At 43.4% G+C, this 13,699-nt stretch overlaps 1 protein-coding gene across 3 annotated transcripts in view; it reads right to left on the bottom strand.

The window, feature by feature from the left end:
• Window positions 1-13,699, bottom strand: part of PIK3R1 (phosphoinositide-3-kinase, regulatory subunit 1 (alpha)) — a 95,669-nt gene that overhangs the window by 80,531 nt on the left and 1,439 nt on the right. For all 3 annotated transcript variants that reach the window (XM_010853600.1, XM_010853601.1, XM_010853602.1), the window contains exon 2: window positions 3,361-4,072. In XM_010853600.1, the coding sequence (XP_010851902.1) occupies window positions 3,361-3,694 (334 nt within the window). In that variant the 5' untranslated portion in view covers window positions 3,695-4,072. The remainder of the gene's footprint in view (window positions 1-3,360; window positions 4,073-13,699) is intronic.

Genomic DNA, 13,699 nt, shown 5'->3' on the forward strand with positions numbered 1-13,699 from the left:
TTCTATGACCCACCTCCCAGAATATTGGAAATAAAAGCAAAAATAAACAAATGGGACCTAATTAAACTTAAAAGCTTCTGCACAACAAAGGAAACTATAAGCAAGGTGAAAAGACAGCCTTCAGAATGGGAGAAAATAATAGCAAACAAAGAAACTAACAAAGAATCTCAAAAATATATAAGCAACACCTGCAGCTCAATTCCAGAAAAATAAATGACCCAATCAAAAAATGGGCCAAAGAACTAAACAGACATTTACCCAAGGAAGACATACAGATGGCTAACAAACACATGAAAAGAAGCTCAACATCACTCATTATCAGAGAAATGCAAATCAAAACCACAATGAGGTACCACTTCATGCCAGTCAGAATGGCTGCGATCCAAAAGTCTACAAGCAATAAATGCTGGAGAGGGTGTGGAGAAAAGGGAACCCTCTTACACTGTTGGTGGGAATGCAAACTAGTACAGCCACTATGGAGAACAGTGTGGAGATTCCTTAAAAAATTGGAAATAGAACTGCCATATGACCCTGCAATCCCACTGCTGGGCATACACACTGAGGAAACCAGAACTGAAAGAGACACGTGTACCCCAATGTTCATCGCAGCACTGTTTACAATAGCCAGGACATGGAAGCAACCTAGATGTCCATCAGCAGACAAATGGATAAGAAAGCTGTGGTACATATACACAATGGAGTATTACTCAGCCATTAAAAAGAATACATTTGAATCAGTTCTAATGAGGTGGATGAAACTGGAGCCTATTATACAGAGTGAAGTAAGCCAGAAAGAAAAACACCAATACAATATAATAACGCATATATATGGAATTCAGGAAGATGGTAACGATAACCCTGTATGTGAGACAGCAAAGAGACACAGATGTATAGAACAGTCTTTTGGACTGTGTGGGAGAGGGCAAGGGTAGGATGATTTGGGAGAATGGCATTGAAACATGTATATTTATCGTATGTGAAACAGACCGCCAGTCCAGGTTCGATGCATAATACAGGATGCTCGGGGCTAGTGCACTGGGATGACCCAGAGGGAGGGGATGTGGAGGGAGGTGGGAGGGAGGTTCAGGATAGGGAACACATGTATACCTGTGGCAGATTCATGTCAATGTATGGCAAAACTAATACAATACTGTAATTAGCCTTCAATTAAAATAAATAAATTGATATTTTAAAAAAAGATAGGAAAATAAAAGTGTTAGCAAAAAAAAAAAAGCTGTATATTGTCACCCTGTTTCTTTAACTTATATGCACAGTACATCATGAGAAATGCCGGGCTGGATGAAGCACAAGCTGGAATCAAGACTGCCAGGAAAAATATCAGTAACCTCAGATATGCAGATGACACCATCCTTATAGCAGAAAGTGAAGAGGAACTAAAGAGCCTCTTGATGAAAGTGAAAGAGGAAAGTGAAAAGGCTGGCTTAAAACTCAACATTCAAAAAATTAAGATTATGGCATCCAATCCCATCACTTCATGGCAAATAGATGGGGGAAACAATGGAAACAGTGACCAACATTATTTTCTTGGGCTCCAAAAGCACTGCAGATGGTGACTGCAGCCATGAAATTAAAAGATGCTTGTTCCTTGGAAGAAAAACTGTGACCCAGACATACATATTAAACCTAGACAACATATTAAAAAGTAGAGACATTACTTTGCCAACAAAGGTCTGGCTATTCAAAGCTATGGTTTTTCCAGTAGAGATGTATGGATGGTGAGAGTTGGACTATAAAGAAAGCTGAGGGCCAAAGAATTGATGCTTCTGAACTGTGTTGGAGAAGACTCTTGAGAGTCCCTTGGACTGCAAGGAGATCAAACCAATTAATCCTAAAGGAAATCAGTTCTGAACTATTGTTTTGAACTGTCAAGTTAAATGTATCATTTGGGCATTACTTCTAACAAATGGTATAATGTTTATAAAACAAGTATCCCTGTTGGGTTGGGATGGAAGAGAAAAGCTCTTCTCTTCAAGAATCTTTAGTGAGTTCCTTGACTTTTATAAAATATTCCCAATTCTATTTAGCCTTGCATTCTGCTTCTTCACTCTTGGTACTTCATTCATTTACACTAGAATAAGTCAATGTTAAAGAAGACACAAAAGTACCAGGAGCTTATCCAGAAATACAGAGTCAGTTTTACTTGACAATAACCACTGCAGTTGAGTCCACCCATTAGAAACACATCTTTCCATACCTTTCTCTGTCTGTGGGCAAAAGATTATACAGGGGGAATAACGCTTGAGATTTACTAGTGAAAAAATGACTTGACAAGGCTGTTAACAGCAAAACAGCAAAAGGCTTGTCCCTGTGAAACACCTTAAGGAACAGCTGTGCTCGGAGCTGAAGTGGAGACCATCTCCCATCAACAATGAGTGGGTTTCGGGGTTTCCCTGGTGGCTCAGTTGTAAAGAACCCGGCTGCCACTGCAGGAGACATGGGTTCGGTCCCTGATTTGGGAAGATCCCACACGCCTCGGAGCAACTAAGTCCATGTGCCTCAACTAGCGAGGCCGCATTCTAGAGCCTGGGGAACCACAATTATTAAAGCCCAAGTGCCCTAAAGCCCGTGCTCTGCAACATGAGAAGCTACCACAACGAGAAGCCCAAGCACTGCAACTAGGGAGTAGCCCTCTTTGGCCACAACTAGAGAAAATGAAGACCCAGTACAGCCAAAAATCAATAAATGAAATTACATATATATGAAGAAAAAAAAAAAACACGAGTGGGTTTGGATCAAGGTGGTTTCCATTTGAGAAAAACATTCAGTGGCTTCTTTTTTTCTCATGAACAGACGACATGACCCGGGCAGCAAGAGGTTCCCTATGCATTTATACTAACTACAGGATTGAGTTTGGGCTTCAGCCAGTACTCCTGGAGAAGAAACCAAGAGGCAGACATCAGGTTATAAAAACACTGGTTTCCTCTCTGCCGAGTTCTGTGGTCATTTTATTACTCTCTCCATTTTCCATGAAGAAATATACTTACATTAACCTTACCCTCTACTTTCCCCTAATGATTATTTGGATATACATTACCAATTACACGAATAAGAATGCAATAGGTGTTTGATTCCACGGTGACTCTAATAATCATGTTCAGAGACATTCACTAAACAGGTTCTCATATATCATGTCCTATTTTTATAACAACTCTCCACCCCACGAACACAAATTTCTAGCCATGTAATAACTAATCAACTTTTATGCACCGCATGTAAATTCAAGTAAAGCTGCTAAAACAATTTCTGCCCAGAGCATTTTAGCCCAGCCCAACCAACCTGAGACTTTTCCTTTAAAAAAAAAAAAAAGGAGTCATGAAGCAATCACTCATCAATACTGACCTTGTTGCTCACTGTCTGCTTCAGTTTTTGAAGGACCTGGGGCAACAGGAAGGGGTCGAGGTGGCCGGGGCTTTGGTGTGGGAGGTGAGATCTTTTTCCTTCCAATATATTCTACGTAAGTTCCCGGAAAGTCTCCCCTCTCCCCTGTCGTCTCGTTATAGCCATTTAACCAGCCAATTTCTTCAGGCTTGGCTTCCTGTCCATCACTGAATCCAAGAGCGACTAAGGACCCTTTGTTCACAGTCAATATGTCCCCCAGGTGCAAGTCAATGTCTTCTTCCCGCTCCTTCTTATAGTCGTACAGCGCCCGGTACTGGTACCCCTCGGCACTCATGGCTGCAGACCTGAGACCATGCGACGGCTGAGGCTGGCTGCACACTGCAGTCTACCCTGACGTTTCTCCGGGAAGTGAATTCAGAGTGTGTGCGAAGGCTCCTGATACACCTCCAGCAGGAGACAAAGCATCAATCTCCAAAGGTTTAGGAGGAGAGGTGATTGGCCATCCGGCCGTCCATCTGTCCTCCATGAAGGGTGTGACTGAAGTCAAGGCTCTCCTCCTCTGTGGCCACGGTCCCCCCACCAGCTTCCTCTTCAGCGACTCGTCGACAAGCCGACTCCAGGCTGAGTCCCCCGGCGAGGCCCGATCCTTTCTGACACTCTTGTCACACTGCCCATCTGTCATTGACTGTGGCACGCCACATGCGAGCTGCACCTAGCAAAGGGAAAGCAAGACTTATGAATGAGCAGCACACTTGGGCCATCTGCATGAGCCTGGACTTGGACTGCCATTCAACAAGTACTTAACCAATCTGGCAGACGGACATGGGCCGGCGTACTTGGGCTTCACGCGGTATACACAACAAAGATGAGGGAGGCAGGCAGTCCCTGCTTTCTAAGAATGCTCGGCAGGCTGAGAGGGGTGCTGGCACGTGGCAACATCTCTGAGACAAGAAGGGACACAAGGAAGCGTGACATGAGGTACATGTCCTAAGAGAGCAGAGACTGAACGCTAGGGAGTTCCAGCAGGGGAGAGCACACATCTCACTGCAGGCATCTGAAGACAGAAAGAACATGCGGCATGAACTTAGGTGAAGCTCTGAGGAGGCATGTGTCACATTCTGGGAAGAGCCAGAACAGGCAGTCCAGTATGTGTGAAGCCAAAGAGGAGGCGTCAGATCCGAGTTAGAAAGATACGCAGGGGTTGTATGACACCACACATGCTCGTGGCGGGTTCATGAGTAATGCTATCTGCAATGAGCCAGAAAAAGGCTTGGAGAAAGGGGACGGGCAGGACCAGGGTTACATGTGAAGAATTTCTATCTAATCCTGATGCATGAGAGGGGCTGTCATAGAGACAGAAGAGGAGAGCCAGGCAAGGCGTTTTGCAGCCATCTGGGCAAGTGGGCATGAGGGCATGAACCAAAGTGGCAGGAGAAGGCGTGGAAAGGCGGGAACTGAAAAGGGACAAAGAGGTGTGGCGGGGTGGGGGGGCACGGCAGTGCTGATAAATGGATGGAGAGAGAGAAGCACACGGGCCTAGGATACTGCATCCCAGTGTGGGAGACAGAGAGACCACAGCAAGATGAGGAACAGGACCACAGAGAAGCCAAGAGGAAGGGCTCTTCCCAGCCTCGAGAGCTGAGTGAAGGTTCAAGGCGCTGTCCGACTACTGGGGCCTAGAGATCAGCTACTCCATCCACTATTTTAGAACTCATTTATACATGACATCAGATTATCGAGAAATATTTACTTGTGTGTCTGTTTAGCAACATGTTACTATGTGGTAATGCAAAGAAATAAAAAAGACACAAAAATTCAGTATATAATACCAGAACTTAGGTCATTTTGCTGGTGCCTTCCAAGCAAAAAAAAGCAAAGTAGAAAGTATAAACTGTACAGAAAAGTACAAAATAAAAAGGAAAAATGCTCTCTCCTTCCCACTTTCTCCTTTATCCCAAAGGTTATTACTGTTTGATATTAAAAAGCAATAAAAATGATTTTTTTTTTTTTTTAAACAGAGAAAGAGAGCAAAAAGGGTGCGTGACCCTGAGTTCATGAGAAGACCGTAGATACCAGTGTCAGGTAAAGGGAAGCCAGGAGGCCTTGGTGGGCTAGCAGTGATGCTGAGCATCCAAACCCACGTGTGAGTAGCTGAAAACCTGGTCTGTGATTCAGGACAGGGAACACACCTGAAGTTTGGTTATCAGCTGCAAATAAGACATGGGCAAACTCAATGGAATAAAGGAACTCAGGGAAAAAAAAGAAATTAAAAGTCAAAAAAAAAAAAAATCCAAGGACAAAACATTGAGGCTCACTGAATGCTGCTGAAATGGGAAAGTCAAGGTCTGAAGACAATGCCATGCCCTGGAAATACGGGGTAAGAGGGTTCAGGTAGAAAAGGGTGATCTCTAAGACCAAATCCTGCAGAGGCCTCTGGGAGTGTAAAATAGGCAGGGCTAGATCACCCCAGGGCTGCGTCCATCGTGGACGCACAGTAGAAAAGCAGAGCAAGCCACTCTAGTCTAATGGTATAGAGGATCTGTTGTTGTTCGGTTGCTAAATCGTGTCCAACTCTGCGACCCCATGGACTTTGCGGCACGCCTTTAAGGAGTTAAGGAATAAAGAGAAAGCAGATAGCTGCTGCAGATCACTCTATGAAGACAGTTCAGTGGAGGAGGAAATGCAAGGTTCTTTTTTTAACTAGTGGAGGCAGAGGGCTTGGAGAGTCAAGAGACTCTCTTAAGAGAGGCGGTAAGCAGCTTGGATTGCCGCTAGAACAACAGAGAACAGCGCGCACTTGGACGCACTATGCGCCCCACGTTCATTTCTCCAGGTTATCTTGGTCATAAAGAGGAAAAGCAAACTCAAGGTTTCAGTTAAGCTGGCTGAACAATAAAGCAATAAAAACAATAGCCTCACAATGTCAGTGTGCTATGTCAAAGAGAGCTTTTGTAAGTTTTCAAGAGTGGAACCCCTTAGAAGTTTAACATTATAGGCACTCTGCGGTGCAGGCATCTTAAGAAGCAAAACCTAATCACAGATTAATTGTTATACTGGCATTCAGAAGTGTAAAGCATTCAACTTTACATGGCTAAAGCCTCTTAGCTGTAATACAATAACGCTCTTAGGAGAGTTACATATTAAAAGAAGCAAAAACAAACACTAGAGATCTTTGTGTAGCAAGAATATTAATTTGGGGTAGTATTCTACTTTGCATTTCAGTCGGCAGAGGAAAAAAAAATTAAAGCAGCCAGCAGAGCATATGAGAAAAATAAACTATGTTATGTTTGAAGACAGCCTCTCCTTTTGCCAGATCCAGAATCAAATTAAATATTCACTGCATAAATTCACACGAAAATGTAGAACTAGCAAATCCCATTTTTAGTACTAATGTACTCTGTTACAAATGAGACACAGAACTCTAAAGAACATGGAAATTTACATATCCCTAAATGCCTGGAAACCAGGCAATATGCCTAAGAATAATTTAATTCCTTCAAATTTGCCTTGAAATTTTTGTTAGCTTTTCCTGGCAGTTTATATCTTTTGTGGGGGGGCGGAGGGGGAGGAAAATCCTCAACTAGTAGGCTGGGTAGATCTTTCCGCCAGATGCTGCCTATGGCTTCCTGTTTCAACAACCCAGAAGGCCAGTTTGGTGAGATTCTTAACAGAATGAGCAGTATAATGATCCCTCTCTCCCTTCTTCCCTGTCCCCTGCAATTCCTCCTCTCCCCTCTAAAAAGTCTCAGCAAATCGCCAAGCCTTGCTCATGACATCTCTCTGCAGCTATGCATGTCCTGCACCAGGGACACTGTAGTACGAAAAGCCCTAGGTCTGCTCAAGGTTTTATAAACCTAAAAACTATGTTAACACCAGCCTGAAGCTAAATCCCTGCAAAGAGATAAAGAACCCTGAGGAACCCTAAGACTCTAGCAACTGCTAGACTCTAGAGCAGCAATAACAATCCTCGCCTTAGATGCCAGAGACTTGTCTCTACAAAGCTCCCCTTCCTCACCATTTGTAAGAACCACCTTACTTTGTGTGTAAGAATCTTGTGCAGAATTCTGGGCCCTCCATCGGGGGGGGGGGGGGGGGGAAACATCCCCAGATCTTCTATGACTCTAGCGCTGCAAGTAACACACACTACTCTTATCTTCTGGGACTCCACCATCAAGGCCAGAAAGACCAATCAAAACAATCCAAGGTCAGCCATGATTCAGTGGCAATTAAGTGAGTGGAGAGCAGTTAAGAGGGAGAGCTGCCTAGGCATCTGGGGGGCAGGTGAAGGGCATCCTATGGAGAGGCACAGAGAGGCCTTGGCTAGAGGGAGGAAGCACGTGGCTTCTCTGCTGCACACCTTACACTTTCTCCTGATGGCCACGCCCATTTTAATGATGTCATAGTCATCATGGTCATCATCTAATACTGGGAGCTATAGATGTATTAACCCATTCAACCATCACCATCAAATATTTATTGGGAGCTATATATGTATTGACACGGGTCAGTAACCATGAGGTGGGTACTACCAACATTCTCACTTTAGGCAAGAAGAAATGAGGTGCAGAGAGTTTGTGTCTTGGCTGTGATATCTTGGCCATGACAATGCTCAGCAAGTGACAGGTAAAACTAGAGTTCAGATCCAGGCAGTCTGGCTTCAGAGTCATCACTTTTAACATTCTAAAACCTGCTGCTCAAACTCAGTTTCCCTGGATGCCCATGGATGGCCAGATACGTCAATAAGGTCACCCATGTAGATTCCTTGCCTGCATACTCAGACCTCTCAAACTCATCCTGATGGTCTGCTTTTTACTCTCTGTGATAGTGGCCTTACTGGCAGTATCTGTGGCTCTTTCACAAAAAAACACCTGCACAAAGAGAAGCCTTTCTAACTCAGCAGGAGTGCCCTCAAGTCCAAGACTCAGCATCCTGGACCATGCAGATTTTCTTCCAAAGAGACTTCACTGAGATGCATCCTTGCCAAACAAGTCCATAATGGGGTGAATCAAATACTGGGCATCTAACTTCTAGAAGGCTGCCCTCTTCTGGAATCCTGTCCATGTCTGCTCTACAAGCTTCAGCTTCTGTCACCTAAATGCCTCTTGCTGCTACCCCAGTCCTCTTCACTGCACAACTTCTGACAACTCAGTCCCTGCTGGGTGGTGGGGGAGAGAGATGTAAATCATCATTCATAGGCACTGGGGAGACCATGTCTAGAGGACTGGCAAGTTCTCTTTCTCTCACCTTCAGGTTTGCCCCAGCACAGCAGCAATCTCTGCAACCTCGGACACTGGTAGTGCCTAGGTTACTCGCCTGCGGTCAGTGTGGAGCCCAAACTATATGTTCCCCAGATTCACCAGCTTGTACCTCTAACCCTTTGGCTACATGCACCTGTCCATTGAACTATTTCCACTCAGTTCCAATGGAATTATTTCCATAGTTTAGGTTTTTATATGCAGATAATATCCACCACGGGGCTTCCCTTGCAGCTCAGATGGTAAAGAATCCATCTGCAATGCAGGAGATGCAGGTTCGATCCCTGAGTTGGGAAGATCCCCTAGAGAAGGAAAGGGCAACTGACTCCAGTATTCTTGCCTGGTAAATTCCATGGACAGAGAAGCCTGACAGGCTACAGTCCACGGGGTCGCAAAAAGAGTCAGACACGACTTAACGACTAAACAACAGTATCCACCATTAGTAATTAATGTTTTCAAATACCTGAGGCAGTTTTATGACATAGGCTCTAAGCCAGTGCATAGCCTGAGTTACTGTAACAAAAGCTATAAAGAAAACCTAGGAACAAATAACAAATTAACTTCCTCTTATTAGAACATCATATGTAACAGTTCGAAAGTTCCTTAACGGGAATTATGTTGCTCCTATCTTTCAAGCCTTTTACAGACTGCCTGCAATGAAGGCAGATTTTCTCTCTGCTAAAATACTGACCAATTATCATTCTGTTCCTCAGAATAAAGTTGTTTCTGACGCCCCACAAGAAGCTATCCATGACTTCTCAATGTCCAACTGCTTGAAAGTAAATTTTCAATTTAACCCTCTAACCCGCAGGCATTTGGGCAAAGAACCAAACACAACTCTTTGAAAAGTCCTCTGACTTTGTTGACTTACTCATTCCCATTTACAAAGGACAGAGGTTTAGCAATCTTGGTGGGGAGGCAGGAATAAAGAATATTTTCAAATCACTTAAAATAAACCAAGAATATATCCTGATCGTGTGATTCTACCTTGCCATGAAATCAGCTGTTTGGCCCTGGTTCTCAGCACAAGACAGACCTTCAATCCGGCTGCAAAGCTACGGATCAGTGCCTGGGCCCCAGCCCTACAATTTATCCTTTCATCTTCAGTAGGGCAAGCTCCCTACCTAAACTCACATCGCTTTTTTAAAAAACAGAAAACACAATTCATCATCTAATCATCATCTAAAAATCTTTTCCCCTTTTAAATATGGTGTCCTGGAAATCATGAAAATCAAATTTTCCTATTAAACATAATGAATTTCAACCTAAAGTGCTGGGCTCAGGGTAAAGTTTTATGGGGTGAGAATTTCATCTCAATTAAAATAAAATGAGGGGCTGGGATGAAGCCCCAAACCAGTGTCCTCAAGTATCCCCATTCATTTTTCAAACCAACCAGAATGAGCACCAGGCTGCCATGCCCTGGGGGAGCTGGGCATCTGAGCCACGCCTCCTGCCCGCAGGCCCTCCGGGGGCTGGGTATGTGGGGACAGGACAAGCCTTGGTCAAACAACAAGAACATGGGGCTCTCCAGAATGCAGAGCGATGGGATGGCGCCAGCACTGCCCGAGGTGCAGAAACACAGCCCCAGCTGGACGCATTTCTCAGGCTCAGTGGTCATCACAGGGAGACTGTGGCTTCCAGAGCCTGAGAAACACATCCTATAACCCAGAAAAGGCCCTGGGGTGGACCATTCCAGTTCTCTGCATCACCCCGGGGCAAGGAAGCCCTGAGAGGAAGCCGCCCTGGAATGGCAGGGCGGAAGAAGACACTCTAGCGTCTCTCCTCTTGCAAAATAGGATGTTACTGCGGAAAATTCTCAGCAAGCAGGCGAGTATAAGCACTGGACTTCACACTCAAAGATGCTTGTCCCCACTGGGGCCTAGATTTTCCAACTTGACCAAGCCTCTTAAACCTCTCTGTGCCACTGTTTATTATGAAGATGAAAGGAAATTATTTATACAGAGGCTGAGTTCTGGTCTTGATAATCGGACTTAATATAATACCGACACAGTGCTTACTAGGGGCCAGGCACTGTCCTTCTAGTTTTGTATATATCAACTCATTTAATCCTTGCATTCTGGGTACAGTTTATCATCTCCATTTTACAGAGAGGAGAATCAGCACAGAGAAGTTAAATAATGTGCCTCAGGTCAGACAGCCAGTAAATCACAGCTGTAGCAGCAGTACTGTATATCCCATCATTATTATTAGCATTGATTGCCACTTATACAATTCCTATTTAAAACTGGAAACATTTGCCAAGAATTTTTCTTTGGCACTGCTTCTAAACTCTGCAAACTGTACAGAAAGATTCCTGAAGCTAGCCAAAATAAAACTCTGTTTCTTTAACTCCTTTTCAGAGTAAATAGATAGACAGATAAGGGTTGCTTGTGGACTTTGTCCATCTAGTCCTGGGGCAGAGGGTGGCTCTATAGAGGTCAGGGCTGAGGAGACCTGGGAGGGGCCAGGGCTGTGTGAGAGGGTGGTAAGAGGCAGGGGGTGGAGTTAGGGGACAAAACTCTCCAGGAAGCTGTGGTGGCTGCTTCCTAGCTGCCTTCAAAGGAAAACAGGTGATCCCACTCACACCATTCTCCAGGTACCGAAAGCAGTGGCTGCTCCTATTGCAGCCCTAGCTCCTAAGGCTGAGTCCAGGGCTGGACCACTGAAGTCCAGTGAGGGAGAGGGGTACAGCCTGGCACCTCCCTTTCTTCACTCTCTCCTCCCTTCTGCCAGACTCCTATGACTGCAATACTCTTTGGGGTGATTATTAACATGAACACCATTTTGACTACAGGTGCAGGGGGTGGGGGGCAGTGGGGGTGGGAAGCATGTATGTATAGATATACTTCAAGGAAAACAATGCTGGGAGGATATAAAATCTCCAAGATGTTTTTATACTAGGATTTTTTTTTTTAAGCAAAAGGTATATTACACTCACTCTATCCTTTCAAATATACACAAAAACCCTAACATCACCCAAACAGACATGGTTAGCAGTAATTACAGTCTGTTTTCAGCTGCTTTGGCATCATGTATGTGAAATGGCCTTTAATTGCCACTTTCTTAAGCAAGTAATTCCAATAAGAGCGTTGGTAGAATCATGGCAGGTAATCACATTAGGGTGTAGGTAGAGGAGACCGGGATACAGAGGGGCGGGTAGAAAAAGGGATAGGATGAATATTTCAAAAATGAATTACAGGCTAAGTTTCTTATTAAAAGCCGTCATATAATTGATATTATGCCTTGCCTTCTAAGGTGATAACCCCTTCCTTCCATTGATAAGTAAGGGCTTCTGAGGGCTTCACTAGGACACTCTATTCTCTTGCCTTCACTGGTAAATTCCTGCGTCCTCCAAAATACAGAAGAGCTGTGCGGAGCCCATCTAAATGTATAATATACTAAAAAAAGGCACTTCCCCTTTTCTTCTGCATTGTGTATGCCTCAGTTGTGGGAGAATTAAAAGCAAAACACCAAATGCAAACATGATCTTAGCTTTCAATATTCTACCTGACCACGAAATCTTTTTTTTTAAATCTGCTCATTGACCATCTCTTTATTCACGAAAATTGATTTTGCATATGACAAAATGCAAACACAATGCGAGCTCAACTAGAATTGTTCCTGTTTTAATGAGCAAGTGGACAATCTTTCAGATTAGATGTCTTTTTAGAATAATCCCTTAAAATACCTAAGAAAGAAAGATTTTGACCAACATAGTAGCCTAAGAATTACCGGGCATTCATGAAATTTTACTTAAAGATATGAGCAAAACTTTAAACAACACAAAATTTGAATAAGTGGAGCAGGCTTGCATGAAAATACAAAACCCTCTATAACCAACCAAGGTGCACTTGACATTTCCAGCAGATAAATTTGCACTACCACCACCACTGTCAATAAGCAACATACATATCACCTATGACTTACTGTACCACTTCTGTTTCCCAAATCAACTTAATACTTCAGGGGTTTACCGTTCTTAATCAATTTAAAGACACAGGTAGAGAAAGACAATACCATTAATCAATGGAAAATGAAACGCTTTTTTCACGTCAGCTCTCAGCATCAGAGGTGAAAAGACACAGCGATATCATCATTTTACAAAAGCAGATAAAACAGCAGATAGTAATGTGTACAATGCAAATATCTATTATGCAACTGACAAGAACAGGTCCCAGATCAAGATGAAAGTTAAAAAGCTACATCCTAACACACTTTACAAGCCAGTATCAGATATACAAAACTTTCTTCCAATCACAAAAATTTATATACTTCTATGGAAAAAAAGTACAACTCTCTAGTTGCAATTGGCATATAAAAGCTAAAGAGGCCAGTAGTTGACATAACCTAGCATTTCTGCAAGGCAGAGACCCTCCTCCACAGGCCTTTCCAGTTTAAACCTGATCCTCAACCAAACATATCTTTCCAAATTGAAGAGGGATCCCTCAAAAAAAAAAAAAAAAAATCACTCTGGGTATTTTCTCTGGAATGACCAAAACACTTGCTTCCCAAAGCTTAAGTAACTCTTGTTCCTTAGAAAACTATCATCTACTGCTTTTAAAAAACTATTTCAAGACAGTGTACTCTATCAAGAAATTATGGCTAGGAGTGATTTTTTTCCCTCTCTTTCAATGATTTGTGTGTTTCAACGATTTCAATGTTTGTGGCCTTCTGTGCAGAAGTCACCAAATTCCTGATGATGACTGATAAACCTGTCTTCCTACTCTGGCCTTTTCTAGCTGATACCTACCTATTCTGACCTTTTCTAACTAACACCTAACCACCTTTAAAGTTGCCAAAACGCAACACAAGCCAATGAGGAAAAAAAAGGTGGGGGGGCAAAAAAAACCCCCACTTCACATAATGCCTGGGTAACTTATATTGTGAATGTCCCGCCTAACAACTAAAAACTTCAGCCCCATCACACTGAAATGACAATCTAATGCTGCGTTCAAAACCCGGAACTGTTTTATCCATTCGTACTTCGCACAGACTGACAAAGAGGAAAGAACTGGAGAGGGGTAAAAAAAAAAGGCCGGAAAAACCCCTATCGCTTCTAAAGTCATAAAACCCCCCAACCCAGT

The sequence above is a fragment of the Bison bison genome, unplaced genomic scaffold (genome assembly GCF_000754665.1).
Source record: "Bison bison bison isolate TAMUID 2011002044 unplaced genomic scaffold, Bison_UMD1.0 scf7180017864329, whole genome shotgun sequence".
NCBI lineage: Eukaryota > Metazoa > Chordata > Mammalia > Artiodactyla > Bovidae > Bison > Bison bison.